The sequence below is a fragment of the Mauremys reevesii genome, linkage group 13, assembly GCF_016161935.1.
Source record: "Mauremys reevesii isolate NIE-2019 linkage group 13, ASM1616193v1, whole genome shotgun sequence".
NCBI lineage: Eukaryota > Metazoa > Chordata > Testudines > Geoemydidae > Mauremys > Mauremys reevesii.
The window spans coordinates 46,676,966-46,691,609 of record NC_052635.1 but is presented as its reverse complement, the minus strand read 5'-3'; the positions used below and the strand labels follow the sequence as shown (position 1 = coordinate 46,691,609).

The window sequence follows — 14,644 nt, the reverse complement described above, 5'->3', positions numbered from 1 at the left end:
GCAGCCCGGGGGAGGGAGGAGGAATCAAAGGGCGCTGTGTGAGGGCCCAAGGAACTGTCTGCAGTAGGGGGCAGAGAGCAGAAATGCAAGGAGGGAAGAGAGATTTGGAGGTAGAACGAGAGCAAGAATCCCGTACGCTGCTTTCTCCAAAGCCTTCCGTTGCCCACTGTCTATTTCTCTTGCTTGGCTGCTGCAGGCCTGGGCTGGGGGGTCTGTCCGAGGAGAAAGTCACCGAGGGAAACCTCCCTGGTTCATGGATCGTGATGAAGTGCTGCAAAGCCCTGTGCTCTGGTCCCCTGGATTCTCCCCTCCCCACGTTCAGATTCTGATTTGTACGATATTGTGTTTGGCCCTTTCCATCCAGGCTCTGCCCCTCTCTTGCCTGGGGCGCTTGGCAGGAATGAACAAAATAACTGGCTTTGGCGTATTGTCAATGACTGTCCATCTCTGGCAGAACTTCCCTCTGCCTCCCCTGCCCGGGCGCCCTCCATCCCTGGCTCCTCCAGCCAAGTGCCTGGAGCCACAGTTTCAATGGTTTATTTTGCAAACTCCTAGTTAGATCTCCAGGTCTCATCTGGGCTGTTGTACACAATGAAGGGTGCAAGCTCTGTCAAACACAGGTCAGCAATTCTCCCCCTCCCCTCCAGCTCTCAGCAGCAGGGCTCTGGGCAAATGGAATGACTTGTGAGAGGCCGATTGGTCCTGGAGGGAAGGAAGGAAGCCTTAGTCTCCCTGTTTCTGGCTTTGTAGTTCCATTCATCAGCCCCCTGTATAACGATCCCTTGAGGTGCAGAGGAGCTGCAGTTCTCAATGCAAATTCTAGAGGAAGGATGCTCTGCAAGTTAAGCCACTGGACTGAGATTTGGGTTCAATTCCGGGCTGTGCCACAGGTTTCTTGTATGACCTTGGGCAAAGCACTCAATCTCTCTATGTCCTCAGTTCCCCGTCGGAGAAATGGGGCTGAGAATACACCCCTGCATCACCAGAGGTGTTTTCAGGATCAATTCATTAACATTTCAGCACAAAGAACAGGAGGGCTTGTGGCACCTTAGAGACTAACACATTTATTTCAGCATGAGCTTTTGTGGGCTATTGAAGTGTCTAGGCTGATGTTAAGTATCTTGTCAAACTGTCTGTATGTATATATTTCCTCACTATATGTTCCATTCTATGCGTCTGATGAAGTGGGCTGTAGCTCACAAAAGCTTATGCTCAGATAAATGTGTTAGTCTCTAAGGTGCCACAAGGACTCCTGTTCTTTTAGCGACCATGCAGGTTTCACCCACTTTTCCAGAGACCTGTTGGAGACATGGAGCCTCCTACGGAGGGATGGAGAGTAAGGGAATAAGCACGGCTTGTACTGCTGGAGGCAACGCTGATCATAGTAAAACAGGACGACCGGGACAGTGGGTAATTCACCCAAAGAAGAGCCAGAGGGTTATTGCTGGTTACTATAAAATCCTTTATGTGGTGTTCAAACATACTGTGTGCATTAGAACCCAGAGGCAAACCACCTCTCCACTCGCATGGCAGCTCTTTAAACACCACCTGCTACGACACCGTCAGTCCTTCGAATAAATCGGAATGTTACACCATGCTCTGGACTTCTCCCAACCCCCCCACCCCCGCTTTTTTTAATAACTTGTTAAACTGCTTGTTGCATAATCAAAACCTGGATGTAAAAAGCCCAGCCCAGATACACGTACCAACAGTGCACTGCAATGGGCTGGCTGAAATGTCAGACCTCTGGTCACCGGGCTGATTCAGTGGTCAGACTGCGATGGGGACAGGGCTCGGGTGCTATTAAAATGAGAAATTGATCTGAGAACGCCTGCGTGTGAACTCAAGGAATTCTGCTTGGCCAGAGCGGGAGGGCATGGGGCGGATTCATCATCCATGCAGTGGACAGGGCTCTATGCTGGCGTCATGCTCAAGAGCGGCGCAGCTTTCTGGGTTTAACACGCCGTGTGCAGAAAGCCAGGAAGCGTTTGGTGCTTGTTGAACATCAAGATGCGTGGAAGGGGAGGGAGAGATCTGGGGCTAGGAGGAGTGGGGGGCCACTGGGTCTAACAGGGAAATGGCTTCTGGCTTTCGAATGGAAGAGGTTTCCCTGAAAACAGAGGGGAACAAAACCTTAGCTCTGAAGAGCCCTGAATGCCGATGTTCAGATTCGACCCTGGCCCCGGTTGTGCAAACCCAGCTGTGCCTGAAATCTTCCACGGCCCCTCTCTACCCGAAAGGGGCAGGCCAGGTCACAGGTCTCCTGTAGCTGCTGGACAGGTAATCTAGGGATGACCTCCCTGCCTGGCTCCCTGTTAGCGCCGCAGCAGTGCTGGGAGAGCTGAGCTACTGCAGGCAGATGCAGAGACCGACCCTGCTCCATGCTGCGGCTAAGCAGCCCAGGAGTGTGGGGAGGGAGCGGGACGTGGCTGGAGGAGGATTTTGTGATGGTTTGGGGATGGGCCCTCCTGCACTCTGCGGCCGGGGGGAAGGAGTGCCGGGGGGGGCTGTCCGTCCTGGCGGTGTCGGGCCTTGGGTGGCTGTCTCACCCTGACAGAAACTCACACGGTGGGGCTTCCTAATGCCACATTTGTTAATAGACAAAGACAGCGTTTCCATTCGAACCAGGGGGAAAGATGCTTGTTAAAGAGTCGGGGTTAATGCCCCCTGCCCCCGGGAGAGCCAGTAACCACGCACAAGACAAGCCAGGCCCAGGGCAGCGTGCCAGGCCATCGGTGACCCCCTCCCCGGCCCAGCGCCCTCTGTTCCTCAGCATGGGAGGAGGGGAGTGAGGAGGGGTGGGCAGCGTCCCTGTGAGGCCAGGCCGCTGGTGTGAAATAACGCGGCAGCAAGACTTGGTGCTAAACAACGCGACGGGCCCTGTGGGCAAACTCCCAAAGGCGCCGTCAGTCATGGATGCTGAGCGTGAAACTGCTGGAGCCTGGAGAGCTGTGGGTCCAGAGCTGTGTGCCAGCTAGTGCGGGGAATGGGCGAGATGCCTCGATAAGACTTGGCTGTCTCTGATTTGGGGATCCCCCTGCATTTTGGTCTGGTTTCCTTATGCTGGGTGGCCCACTCTGTCCCATCATATTCCAGCCCTCCCGGGGAGCATGCCCCAGGTTTGACCTCTAACGTCCGAAACAAAAGAGAGCCCCTAGGAACAGCTCGCCTGTTTCACCCACCGGAGCTAGTCAGAAAACAGCAATTATTTTCCACAAAAACTTTTGAAGGAAACAAAATGAGTTTTGCTTCGTTTAAAAATGTATCATGGAATTTTTTGTTATTTTTCATCAGAACAATGTGGTGGGGTTCTGGTTTCTTTTCAGAAAGAAGAGAGAAGGGGGGTGGCGATTAAAAGGAAAATGGAAAATGTTTTGTTTCGTTTGGAACAGAACTCCGAATCTTCCTGCCAGACCCACCCGCTCCCTCTTTCCTCAATCACCTGCTCCACCCCTCCGTTCTCCCCATCACTCAGGCCCATAACTGTGGTGCCATCGGCGTCGACTGCAGGCTCTCTCTAGATCCTCACAGGCAGGTTTGCTGATTCTTTCTGCAGAGCATCTCTAGGATACGGCCTTTCCTAGCCATCCGCACAGCTGAAACCCTCGTCCAGGCTCTCGGCATCTCATCCGTCACTCACGGCAACGTCCCCCTCTCTGATCCGGGCAGATCCCAGCTAGCCCCGCTCATACCAGTTCTGACCACTTCGGCAAGGATCGCTTTCCTAGCCCTTCATTTCGCCCATGCCGTCCCTCTCCGCGAACCCCTCCGCTGGCTCCCCCTTCTCTAGTACATCAGACGCAAACTACTTGGCTTCACTTTCAAGGCTTTTCTCAGCCCAGCCCTACCCACACCCACCTGGCCTGTCTCACACACCACTGAGATGGCAGCTCCACCTCCTGGCCCACGCCGCCACCCTCCAGTGGTACGTCTCCAAACACACACCCGGGTGCTGTCTCCGATGCTGCCCCCTGGCAAGGAGCAGCTCTCATCACCACCACCAAAGCTACCTCATCGGCCGCCTTCGACTCGCTCCCTAAAACCCGCTTCTGCAACGGTGCCTGCAAATACCGGACAGCGGCTGGGCTGCTAGGGTGTGGACCCCGCCGCCTGTCACGCTGACCAGCACTGCCCCATGGTGTCTTTGGCCTTCCCCAAGCGTCTGTAGCCACCTGTCGTACCCTTCGAGGGTAAGCTCCTTGGGGGAGGGGCCGGAATTTTGTCGTGTCTACACAGCACCCAGCACAAGAGGGTCCTGGGCCATGACTAGGCGATCCAGATTCATAACAACACACTCCACTCAAACTGAACCGCATCCACTATGTTTTGATGAAAAATCAGAACGTTTCAAAGGAGGCACTAATTGGCTGTGCACGTTTTGCAGCATTGGAAAAGCCGTTTATAAAAGGCGGAACCTCTCGGTGAATCCCCCTGCAGCGTGGGCTGTCGCTCGCTGTGTGTTGTAACAAGAATGCAACAGGCCCTGAGGAAGGGGCAGATCGGAAACCACCCTAGGAAGGTGAGACAATGGATGTGCTGCCGAAAAGCTAGCTGGGCTAAGGGGAAGGGTTTAGCAGCACATAGCAACAGGGTCTTCTAAGGAAGCAATTGCAATGCTGCTCTGCAACAGTCACCTGGGACTGTCCCAGCTGGTACCAGGCGATGCGTCTCTGATCTCCTAGGCTGGCCGTCAGTGGGTAGCTGTGCACTCCACAGCATCTCAACATGCAGTGGGGCCGCCATGGTGCTGAGCGGTGCGGCATGCTGTGGGCATGCCTGTGGCCGCGAGGGCTGGATTAATGGTTGCAAGGCAGCAGTGTGGATGCATCTGCCTGGACGATAGTGCATGAAGGCGCCAGGCTGAGCCTGCGGGGATGCACCGTGAGGTCACTGTGATGACATACTGGAGCAAGCGGAGGGGGTGACCCTGGCATGGGATAAGCGATTGATCCTGCACAGCACGGCCTGGATTAGCACAGTCTCAGAAGTGCTGAGCAGAAGAGGCAGTGCAGTGGCATGGGGCCTGCATTTATTGGGTGCTGCTGAAAGCTGCCAAGTTATTCCTGCCTTTAGCTGGAGCCGGGCCTAAGCGTCCCTCTGCACTGCAACTAGGGATGTGCTCCCCAGCTCGGCTAGACAGACACATGCTCACTTCCCTCAAGCTAGCTCAGGCCAGCTGCCTGGGAACAAACCCGCTGGACCCCCAGGCTACGTTCATGGGCGCCCACCCCACGTTAGTGCACTAGTGCACGCAAAGCTAGCGCGTGTCTGTCCTGCCAAGCTGGGAAGCAGCTGCAGTGCAGACGGACCCTACGAGGCGAGCACAGAGCTATGTGTTTTGTTAGCATGGAACGACTGCACGTACCTCGTCTCCCCAGCCATGTCCCTGCTCTGCCCTCACCACAGCCCCTCTATACCTTGTGCACGTGCGAGGTAGGGCGCTGGTGCACTGATGTCAGAAACGCCCAGTGCTCACCCTTAGCCACCCACTCGCTCACGCAGTAGCCAGCACACCAGGGAGTGAGTGTGTGTGCGTGTGTGCGCGCGCGTGTGTGCGTGTGTGTGCGTGTGTTTGTGAGTGTGAGTGCGTGTGTGTGTGTGTGTGCGCGCTGAATGTGGAGGCTGGTCTTTCAATGCACATCACTGAGCTCAGAAGCTGACGTTCATTCCATCCCCATGGGCGTCCGCCCCATGTTCCCGGCGCAAGGCCCGGCTCATGCTCTTCTTGCACAAACGCGCTTTGCATTTGGGTCGGGAGCCAGCTTGGCAGGTCCCCTTAGGGGAAAAACACAAGAGCGAGCCCAAAGGCAAGTCCGTCTCGCCCCTCCAGCTGGCCTGATCCGTATTATAGAATCACAGAATCTCAGGGTTGGAAGGGACCTCAGGAGGTATCTAGTCCAACCCCCTGCTCAAAGCAGGACCAATCCCCAACTAAATCATCCTGGCCAGGGCTTTGTCAAGCCTGACCTTAAAAACCTCTAAGGAAGGAGATTCCACCCCCTCCCTAGGGAACCCATTCCAGTGCTTCACCACCCGCCTAGGGAAATAGTGTTTCCTTTATCTCACCAGCCTGCTTTCTCCTCGTCAGCCAGCTTCTGCGGACAGAGCGTGGCCTTCAGGAGCTGGGTGGCCACGTGGCAGTTCAGAAGCAGGGGAAAACAAGGAAGGAAAAGGGGGGAGTGTTTCCTAGAACTATGCTAAAACCAGCCCCCACTGCAGTAACTCAGCAGGCTCCACACTATTCCTAGCTGCCGCTCGGAAGGTCCTTCTCAGCCACTGGCCCTGGCTGCAGCAGGCTCCCTTCGTGGTCTAGATGATTTCCCCAAAGATGATACAACATAGAAAAGAATCACACTGGCCCAGAACAAAAGCCCAATACTTGTAATTCACACCAATGGGACGGTTTAGTTTTTAGATTTTTTTTTCTGATTGTTCTTTCGTCTCCTCCTGGGAGGCCCAAGAGTCCAGGCCCAGAGTCATCTCTCCACTTAGCTCCAGGTCTTCCTCCTTTCCCTTGCTCTGGAGTCCCAGGCGTTGGGTTACAAGGGCCCTGCTTCTGCTAGGATGTGTCCCTGATCCTTTGCCATCTGTGGCTGGTCTAACGGTCCTGCCCGTTCCATGATGGGCTGTTGCCTGCCAGTTCGGAGGCCTGCAGCTTGGCTTGCCCTCTGCTTCACCCCGCTCTGGGGCGCTAGAAGTCTGAAGGCCTTATCATCATGCGTGTGCCTTTTAGAGAGTAGCTGGGCCCCTGGAAATAGTGCCACCTGATCCCGTTGAGCTTGCGGACATTGTGCTTGGCAGGATAATAGATGCCGTTCAGGTTCGACACACCACAGGCGTCAAACCACCAACCTGAGTGGGGGACATATAGAGGGGAAAGGTTAGAGAACTCGACAGACAGAGTCTGGACTTCGGACAGAGCATGAAACTTCTGGGCTCTGAGTTCAGATTGGTTCTAGCCAAAGGCTTCTTTCTTGGGAGTGTGCCTGGCCGTCATTTCCCCAGTAGGCCTAGACGCGAGGCATGAATAGTGTAAAGCAAAATGCACAGGCTTCCACCTGGTTAGAAATACACAACCCTGGGGACTTTTCAAATTAAATTTGTCAAAAAGAACTGGGTGATTTTAGGAAAAAAATGTTTCTTGACATTGGACAGAGAGTTTTTCAAAAATCAAACCATAAGAGAGTGAAAAAAAGAAACCCAGCCCTGAGTTCTCCTGCTTGCAGCCAAGCCAGCTTTGCTGTTCCTCAGGCCGGGTGATCGGCAACTCAACCCTGCTCCCGCTGGTGTCGGTGGAGCAGGGTGAAGCCCTGTGTGAATTACAGCCGTGCTGAGAGGCCGTGGCTGAGATCACAACACCCTGGACATAGGTGCTGGACACACACGGGGGTATCAGGAGCTACTGTACAAAAAGAAAGTCTTAGGCACTGAAAGGACAGGGTTGTCCCTGACAGTATCTTACCACTGGCAGAGTGTGGTAACCTCGCCCTGTGGATGCCAACCCCTGGGGTATCCCAGACCATGTTCCAGCCATTAAAGGGTGTAGGTATCAGCACATTTTTCCTGGCCCGGGAAGGTTATGCCTCATGGCTGTGATTATGTGTGTTCTTGCATCATAAGGGCAATGGCCTTCAGAGAACCGCCTGGCATCCGGACAGTACGATCCTGGTGGGACTATTCTGGCTTTGAGATTGTTCAGACATGGGCTCTTCTTGTGCTGTCTCTGTGCCAGGGCAAGTCTGGTTGGAGTGGGAGGTCCGGGTTCTGGCCCATCTCCATCGTCAACAGAGAATTCAGTGCCCGCACAAGAGAGCAGCAGGAGACAAAGGGCCAGATCCGCCGCTGCTGTAAGTCTAATGCAGCCAGTGGGGCTCTGCTGATTTACACCAGATCAGGATCTGGCCCCTGAGGAACATTCTGACACGTGTGGATTTTCCGTGCCCCTGCGTCCCGCCTGGTGAGGATCCCAGGCTCTGCCATTGGACGGGCACATACGTATCCATCCAAACGAATTCCTGGGGCTCATTTCAAGGACCCCAGCTCTGCTCATGTCTTTAGTAACAGCCCCAGACAAACTAACCTGGATCCGGGTAATCGACCCCCTGGCTGAAACAATCAGCGCTACTCCCCTGATCCGGGATCCCCTCCCCGTCCCAGCACAGACGGCAGGCTGGAGCCCGGCACTCATTTGCTTGAAGAGTTGCCAGTTGGCCAGAAGCATCGGGCCTCTCTCTCTCTCTCCCCATTCCTAGTCCCAGTGTCGCAGCAAGGCCCTGGCATGTGTCTGATACTCAGATCTGCTGGCCCAAGGCCACAGGGATTTGCCGCTGCAATGTGGGGGAGATCTGCTTGTACAGAGGGGGGACAGGTGGGACAGAAGGATGCAGATGAAGTTCCAGCCCTTCTGAGACAGAGCCCTGGTGATCTGCAGCAAATGATCTTTCTTCAGGCTGTTTGGCTGTTCCTCTCCCTGTCGTGTCACGCCCTCCTTGCTCGCCACCCTTCTGTCCCAGTCTCTCCCCGTTCTGATTTCTCTCCCCTCTGCTTCCTCGCCATTTCTGCTCCTGAAAGCCATCTTGGGACAGGGCTGCGCTGGCACCCGGGGGTGGGGGACGGCAGCATTTTGGAGGCTCGTTGGGGGACAGGGAGTTGGTGGGTGACATAAAGCCAGGTGGGGAATGTGAACAACTACAGCCTTCGACTGCCTGCAGAAAGCACAAGCCCAAAGCTCGGGCTCCCCTGCTGGGAGGGGAGAGAGACAGGCACTAGTCACGTCTCTTAAGGCGCCTCTGGAGGGTTCTCAGATTCTACGGGGATGGGCCTAGAACAGAGAGTGACAACAATTCGACCCGCGGCTGCAGCAGGTGATCAGACTCTTGGGCTCTGTGCATGTCTAGGAAAATTGGGTGAAGAGCGACGAGGGAGAGCTCTTGCTCAGACGTCCGTCTGTCTGTCTACATCCCTCCCTCCCTCCCTCATCACTATGGGGTATTTCTGAGACACTGAACAAAGAGATTCAATAAGAATGGCGCATTCCCAAGAACCCAGCCTCAGTTGCTCCATACACGCTGCCCCCATCAGTCCGCCCCAGCAAACAGGGCACGTGGGGAAGGCTGGTCCCAGCCCTCCTGCACCCAGGGCCCGCTCACCTCCCGACAGCATCTGGGCGCACTTGCAGAGGCAGTTGTCGTTATCCGAGTCGCGGGTGCTGAAGTTCGTTCCCTGGAGGACAATGCCACTCTGCTGCCCAGCAGTTCCACTGTAGCCCTTCAGGGAGATCCTGGAGGACCAAAGCAGAGAGAGGCACAACGAGGAGAGGAGAAAACGAGGCAGAGGACGAGAATTACTTTTCAAACTCCTGTCAACGTTTCCTGGAATTTATTTAAGAAAACGTTCCCCTGTGTCTTTGCAAATACAAACAAGCAGAGGCAGATAAGGCAGCAATCCCATCGCAGAGTTTATCAGCAGTGCCGAGTGAAACCCCCGCAGGCTCCAGCCAGCCACCAGATCTGGGGGGGTGGGGGGGGCTCTCAGAGCTCCCAAGCTAAGCAGGGGCGGCTGGCTGGAACTTAAGGCAAGGGTGCTGTCTGCAGCAGCACTGAGGACTTGGTACCCAGCACTCGCCTTAGTGGGCGTTGTGCCTCTGGAGGGGCTGGCACAGAGAGGGCCTCCCCACGTGTCGTCCTTCTGTCCTATATAGAGTCCCATGAGTTCTTCAGGGCTCAGTCCCACAAGGTATTACATGAACTGGCCCCACTGAAGCACAGGAGAGGCTCCAACGGGACCATGCGCTTTTTAAAGTGCAGCGTGTATTTTAGTGTCTTGCTGGGGCAGGGCCAGAGAGCCGAGCGCCTGGCAGGACTGAGGCCTGAAGATACTGGGATACTTTTAATCGTGCTTTTAATACTGGTCTCCTGGCCGAGTTTCAGCCTAAATGGTTGTGCTCTGCCTTGTGACTCCCTGCTCCTGCTCCTGCAGCTTCAGCCGGCTAGTTTTTACCTGTGATGTTAATTAGCCATTGGAGCACTTGACCGAGGGTGTGTGTGTGTTTGTGTGGGATTCTCTGTCCCTGGCAAATTGGATGTTTTTCTGCAAGCTCTGCTCTGGGAGCGATTGTGGGGACGTTGCCTGGCCTGTGTTACGCAGGAGGGCAGAGGAGATGATCACAGCGTCCCCTTCTGGCCTTGGAATTTAGGAATAGTCGCCTTCACTCCCGGTCCTAACCTGCAGCGCAGGGTTCCAGGGGGTGGGGTTTGATGGTGGGCGAAGCATCCTACATCGCTCAGCTGCCTTGCCACCAGGCATTTGACCCCGCTCTGGCGACAGGCGTTCTAGAATCGCAACGTACTGCGTTCTAATGGGCAAGCTCCGGCGATTATCCTCTGCTGCTGATGTTTGCAGAAGTGGAGACAGTGTCAGTCACAAAGGAAGAGAGCCGATGGGCACGTACAATCCCCTCGAGCTGCACCCCCTCCATTCTGTATCTTTAGTCAATTGTGTTTGGAATGTGCCTGCGCGATGACCCCTGTATCCTGATGGAACCACCCATGACCAGAGCTGCATAGCCTGGGGCAACCCCTATCCCTCATTGCAGCTGGATATTATTGGGACAATTAAAGGCTTAGCCACCTGACTAGGAGTTACGCTAGGTAAGGTCAAATTTTGAGGGAGGTTAGGATCCAGTCAGGGCTCAGCTCTGAAGCAGGGATCCCCAGAAACAAACCATAGACCTGGAGGCCCTCTTCAGCAGGGTCTGGGCTAGCTGGATTTGTGTCTTATCATCACACTTTTAATCTAAAACTTTACTGTTCTGCTGGGGCCATTTTCATAATAGGGGTTTGGAGAGAGGCAGCCAGGGGCTTGTCCTCAGTTTCCCCTAGATGGGGAGGGAAGAATGAGACTCCCAGAGTTGGTCAGCTCCCCACCAGGACCTTCAAAGACACCTGCTCTTTCTCACTTTGCTTTTCCCACAACGCTTCAGTGAAAACCCACAAAGCCTCGGCACTGTATTGATTTATAAGCTGAGCTTTAAAGGTTGCCGTTGTTTCATGACTTGATAGTGGTTCTGGAGCAGCACGCCAGTTGTATTTCACAGCAAGTAGTGGAGCTTGCTTTCTTGCTTTCATTAGATTTTCTTGCAGTGAGGCCTCTTATTTTCACATGCATTTGTTCTCTTTTGCAAGCACAGTTACAACAATTGCATCCACAAAACTGGCAGCTGCTTATGCAAACAGTCGCTTATTGCTTGATCCTGTGAGGTGCTCTGAGCACTTTGACTTCTGTTGAAGGCCATGGGAGTTTCAGGTACTCAGCACCTCACAGGAGTGCTCAGCACCTTGCAGGATCGAACTCTAAAACGCAGCTGTGCAAGTAGTGACCACAATTACACCTGGAAAAGTACATGTGCAACTAACTGCACACCCAGCTCAGGCCTTGGTGTATGCAAAAGTGGCTTTTTGCAAAAAAGCAAGAAAAAGAAATTTTTTCCTAATGCAATTTTATGCTTTTTTTTTCCTTCAAGAAAATTTATTTTGATTTTCAAGAGGAGAAAAAAGGACAATGTAGCAACATTTCTGACCACAAAGTTCCCACAGAAAAATCACTGCAGAATTGCCCCAATTTGTCAAAATAACAGTGAATGCACAACATTTCATTCTGCAGCCACTTGGATTAAGAGGCTGCAGAGATGAACAGCTTGGTAAAGTGGGTGGAATGTAAAACCCTAGAAACATCACTCCCAATTTACTGGTTCCTTGCCCAGCTGTGCTCTCTAGCCCAGCCTCTTCCACAAACGTTGGGGGACCACCAGCTGGTGCTGTGATTTCGGCTTGAGCAGGATTCACCTCGATCCCTGGATGGCACTGGGGGAGTTTCCTTGTCTAAGTGGGGTTTGAAGAAAGACCCAAGGGAACGTTTCATTGGTCAAGGTCCATATCCCACCTGTAAAGATGCCGCTCGCTGCCCAGCTGGAACGTCTCATAATGGGCGTAGGCCTGGTTTCCCTCCCAGTCCAGGAGCTCCACTCTCAGCGAGTAGGACGCCTGGCTTGTCAGGAGATGCACAGCTTCGTTCCCCAGCCAGTACTCCCCGGCAGGGTCTCCAAAGCCCTGGGGAAGAGCAGAGCCAGCAGTGGGGAGGAGTTAGACTGTGTCCCTGGCCTATGCAATGTCCGTTGTGGTCAGCAAAGGGAGGAGGCAGAACTCCATCGGCTTTAGAAATACCGGAGCAAATTCTGCCCTCAGTTCCAGCGCTGCGTCCCCAGTGACGTCACAGGACTGCATGGGAGTCATTGGCCCGTTTATCGCCCCCTGCTAATCCAGGATGGAGCTGGTAGAAATGTTTCAAATTTCAACCTTTTGATGAAATTTCCCAATTCAGGGGGGGAATTTTGACATGTTTGCGAAATTCCCCTCTGTCCTCCTGTCTAGAGCCAGAGTCTCCTCTCTCCTTTTACCCTGGCAGCCAGCTCCTTCCATTCACCTCTGCCCACCAGCTCTTCTGTGCCTGGCCCTGGGACTCCTATCTCCGCCCCGCCCCACCGAGCTCCTGCTATAGCTCTATGGACTCTAGCTGGCAGATCCGTGAGACCTGACGTGGCTCATGGCGCTTGTCCCCCTGCAATCTGCAGAACGATGCCCTGCAACATCAGTCTCAACTACTGTCTAGTGGCCTCTTTTTCTGCATGTGCTCAGTGGTGAGTAGGGTGACCAGATGTCCCGATTTTTGGGTCTTTTTCTTATATAGGCTCCTATTACCCCCCACCCCCGTCCTGATTTTTCACATTTGCTGTCTGGCCACCCTAGTGGTGAGGCCGCCTTCCTGGGAATTTCTGGCATTGCCTAATTGGTTACACCGTTAGGTTTTCTTCCCACTGGGTCTTTTCTTGCCTAAACGGAAGGGAGCTCTTTAGTTCCACCAAGTGCATGCCTGACATCCAAGTGTCCCGTCGCTGCACGACCCCCACCCCATCCTCCCCCTGCTCCCAGGGTTGTCAGTGGGTCAGTGATTGAACAAGTCGGGGAGTGAAGGGGCAGGATGAGGTCAGACCTGTTTGTATTCTTTCCACTTCCTCTGGAAATTCACGCTGCCATTGGTTCGGCGCTGTATCACCGTCCACCCGCCTCTGTCTGTCTCCATATCGCAGAACACCTGCAGAGGATGCAAACAGCCAGTGCTGCAGGGGAGGGAGCCTGGGGTGGAGCGGCACAGACGGGTTGTACTGCCCAGGGAGGAAGTCAGGTCAACACAGGTCTTGTGGCTACGGCGTGGTGGGGCCAGGCTCCCATTGACAGGGTGTTTTGCAAGTCAGGACTGAGATGCATTGAGCAGACGTCGCGAGGCCCAAGAAGTGGCATTGCTTTGGAGAGCCCCAGTACTGACACACGAGGGCTGGCATGGGAGAGGACTGAGGAGCATTGGCATGGCAGCAGGTAGGGAAGATTGGCAGAGTTGCCTTTGACTTGCCCATCTCGCTCGTTCTTGGGCGCTAAAGTCCATTTCAGTGCAAGGCCTGAGCCCGTCACTCACCTTCCTGGGTTCCGTCATGTTGGCGACGCGGAGGGTGTAAATCCCGCTGGCGTTAAACCCGGCTCGGCGGTTCTGAGCACAGTCCTGGGGCACCTGCTCTTCCTGCACGAGGGGAGCTGGCAGGACAAACAAGAGCAGCAGTGAGTGAGCTGCAGGCATCTGTGATGGGTTCTGCTCTCCTGGACTTAGGGTAAGAAACAGAGCGAGAGGGATTCTCCGTCTATTTCATGCCCTGAGCACAAGCCCGGAAGCCAGGAACACCCCAGATTGCTGTTTTATTTGTGTGTTAATAATTTGTCATCAATATTCTCTATTAATTGCCTCTTCAAAGCCTCCAGGGCCCCTCACAGTTACAACCCAAAGCTTCTTAGTCACCAAATAGCTGCTACAAGAGTAAAAACACCTTTAAAAAGAACCAAGGGGCAAGATCCCATACAGGGAAGGACAGGGGTTAGGAGGGTGTCTGTACAATACACAAGGAGCCGATGGCTTCATCCCCCACAGCATTGTACCCTGTGGGCCATTAGCACCAGGGGAAAGATGCTTCCAAATCCCACTGGCGGCATTGGCCATTCCAGGTCACATCTGTGTGCGTGACAGCGCAAGGGGCAATGGGGAATCGGGCCTCAGCCAGGTGCAGACTGAAACCCAGCTTCAGGAAGAGCCATTCAAAGGTGCTGTCTACATGCAGGGAGGTTGAAGGTCAAGAGAATGAACCTCCGCCCTGAGTTCCATTGCAGCTAAGGTGCTATCCCCTGCTGCCCTCCGATGCATCAGTGGGGTCTGCCTGGGTGGCACCTGAGCTACAAGCAGATGCTGCCTTCCTAGCGTCTGTCTCTGTGCCTGCAGCAGGCAGACTCCGAGCTGCGTTCCTCTGCTGCCTTGACTCCCCGGCCAAGACAAAGGCTGGAGTCAGACTCGGTTCACTTAGAGTGTTAGGAGCCAACGATCCCTCCCAGGGGAGCTGAGATAACATGGAGCTATTTTTCTTGTAATGACTGGAAAATAGAAAGTGTCGTTTGATTGCCTGGCTCCATCTCAGGAAAAGCCAGCGTGCTTCAAAAATAAATAGGACGAAATCTTAACAGCCCTTTCCCCGTAAAACCATCTTATTTAC

General features: G+C 54.1%; 1 protein-coding gene across 1 annotated transcript in view; it reads right to left on the bottom strand.

The window, feature by feature from the left end:
• Positions 1–6,402: 6,402 nt before the first annotated feature.
• Positions 6,403–14,644, bottom strand: part of ANGPT4 (angiopoietin 4) — a 38,370-nt gene continuing 30,128 nt past the window's right edge. Inside the window, exons 5-9 of the mRNA XM_039499550.1 lie at positions 13,528–13,643; positions 13,048–13,149; positions 11,941–12,107; positions 9,150–9,280; positions 6,403–6,852 (exon numbers count right to left, since the gene is read on the bottom strand). Coding sequence (XP_039355484.1) covers positions 6,692–6,852; positions 9,150–9,280; positions 11,941–12,107; positions 13,048–13,149; positions 13,528–13,643 — 677 coding nt within the window. The 3' untranslated portion in view covers positions 6,403–6,691. The remainder of the gene's footprint in view (positions 6,853–9,149; positions 9,281–11,940; positions 12,108–13,047; positions 13,150–13,527; positions 13,644–14,644) is intronic.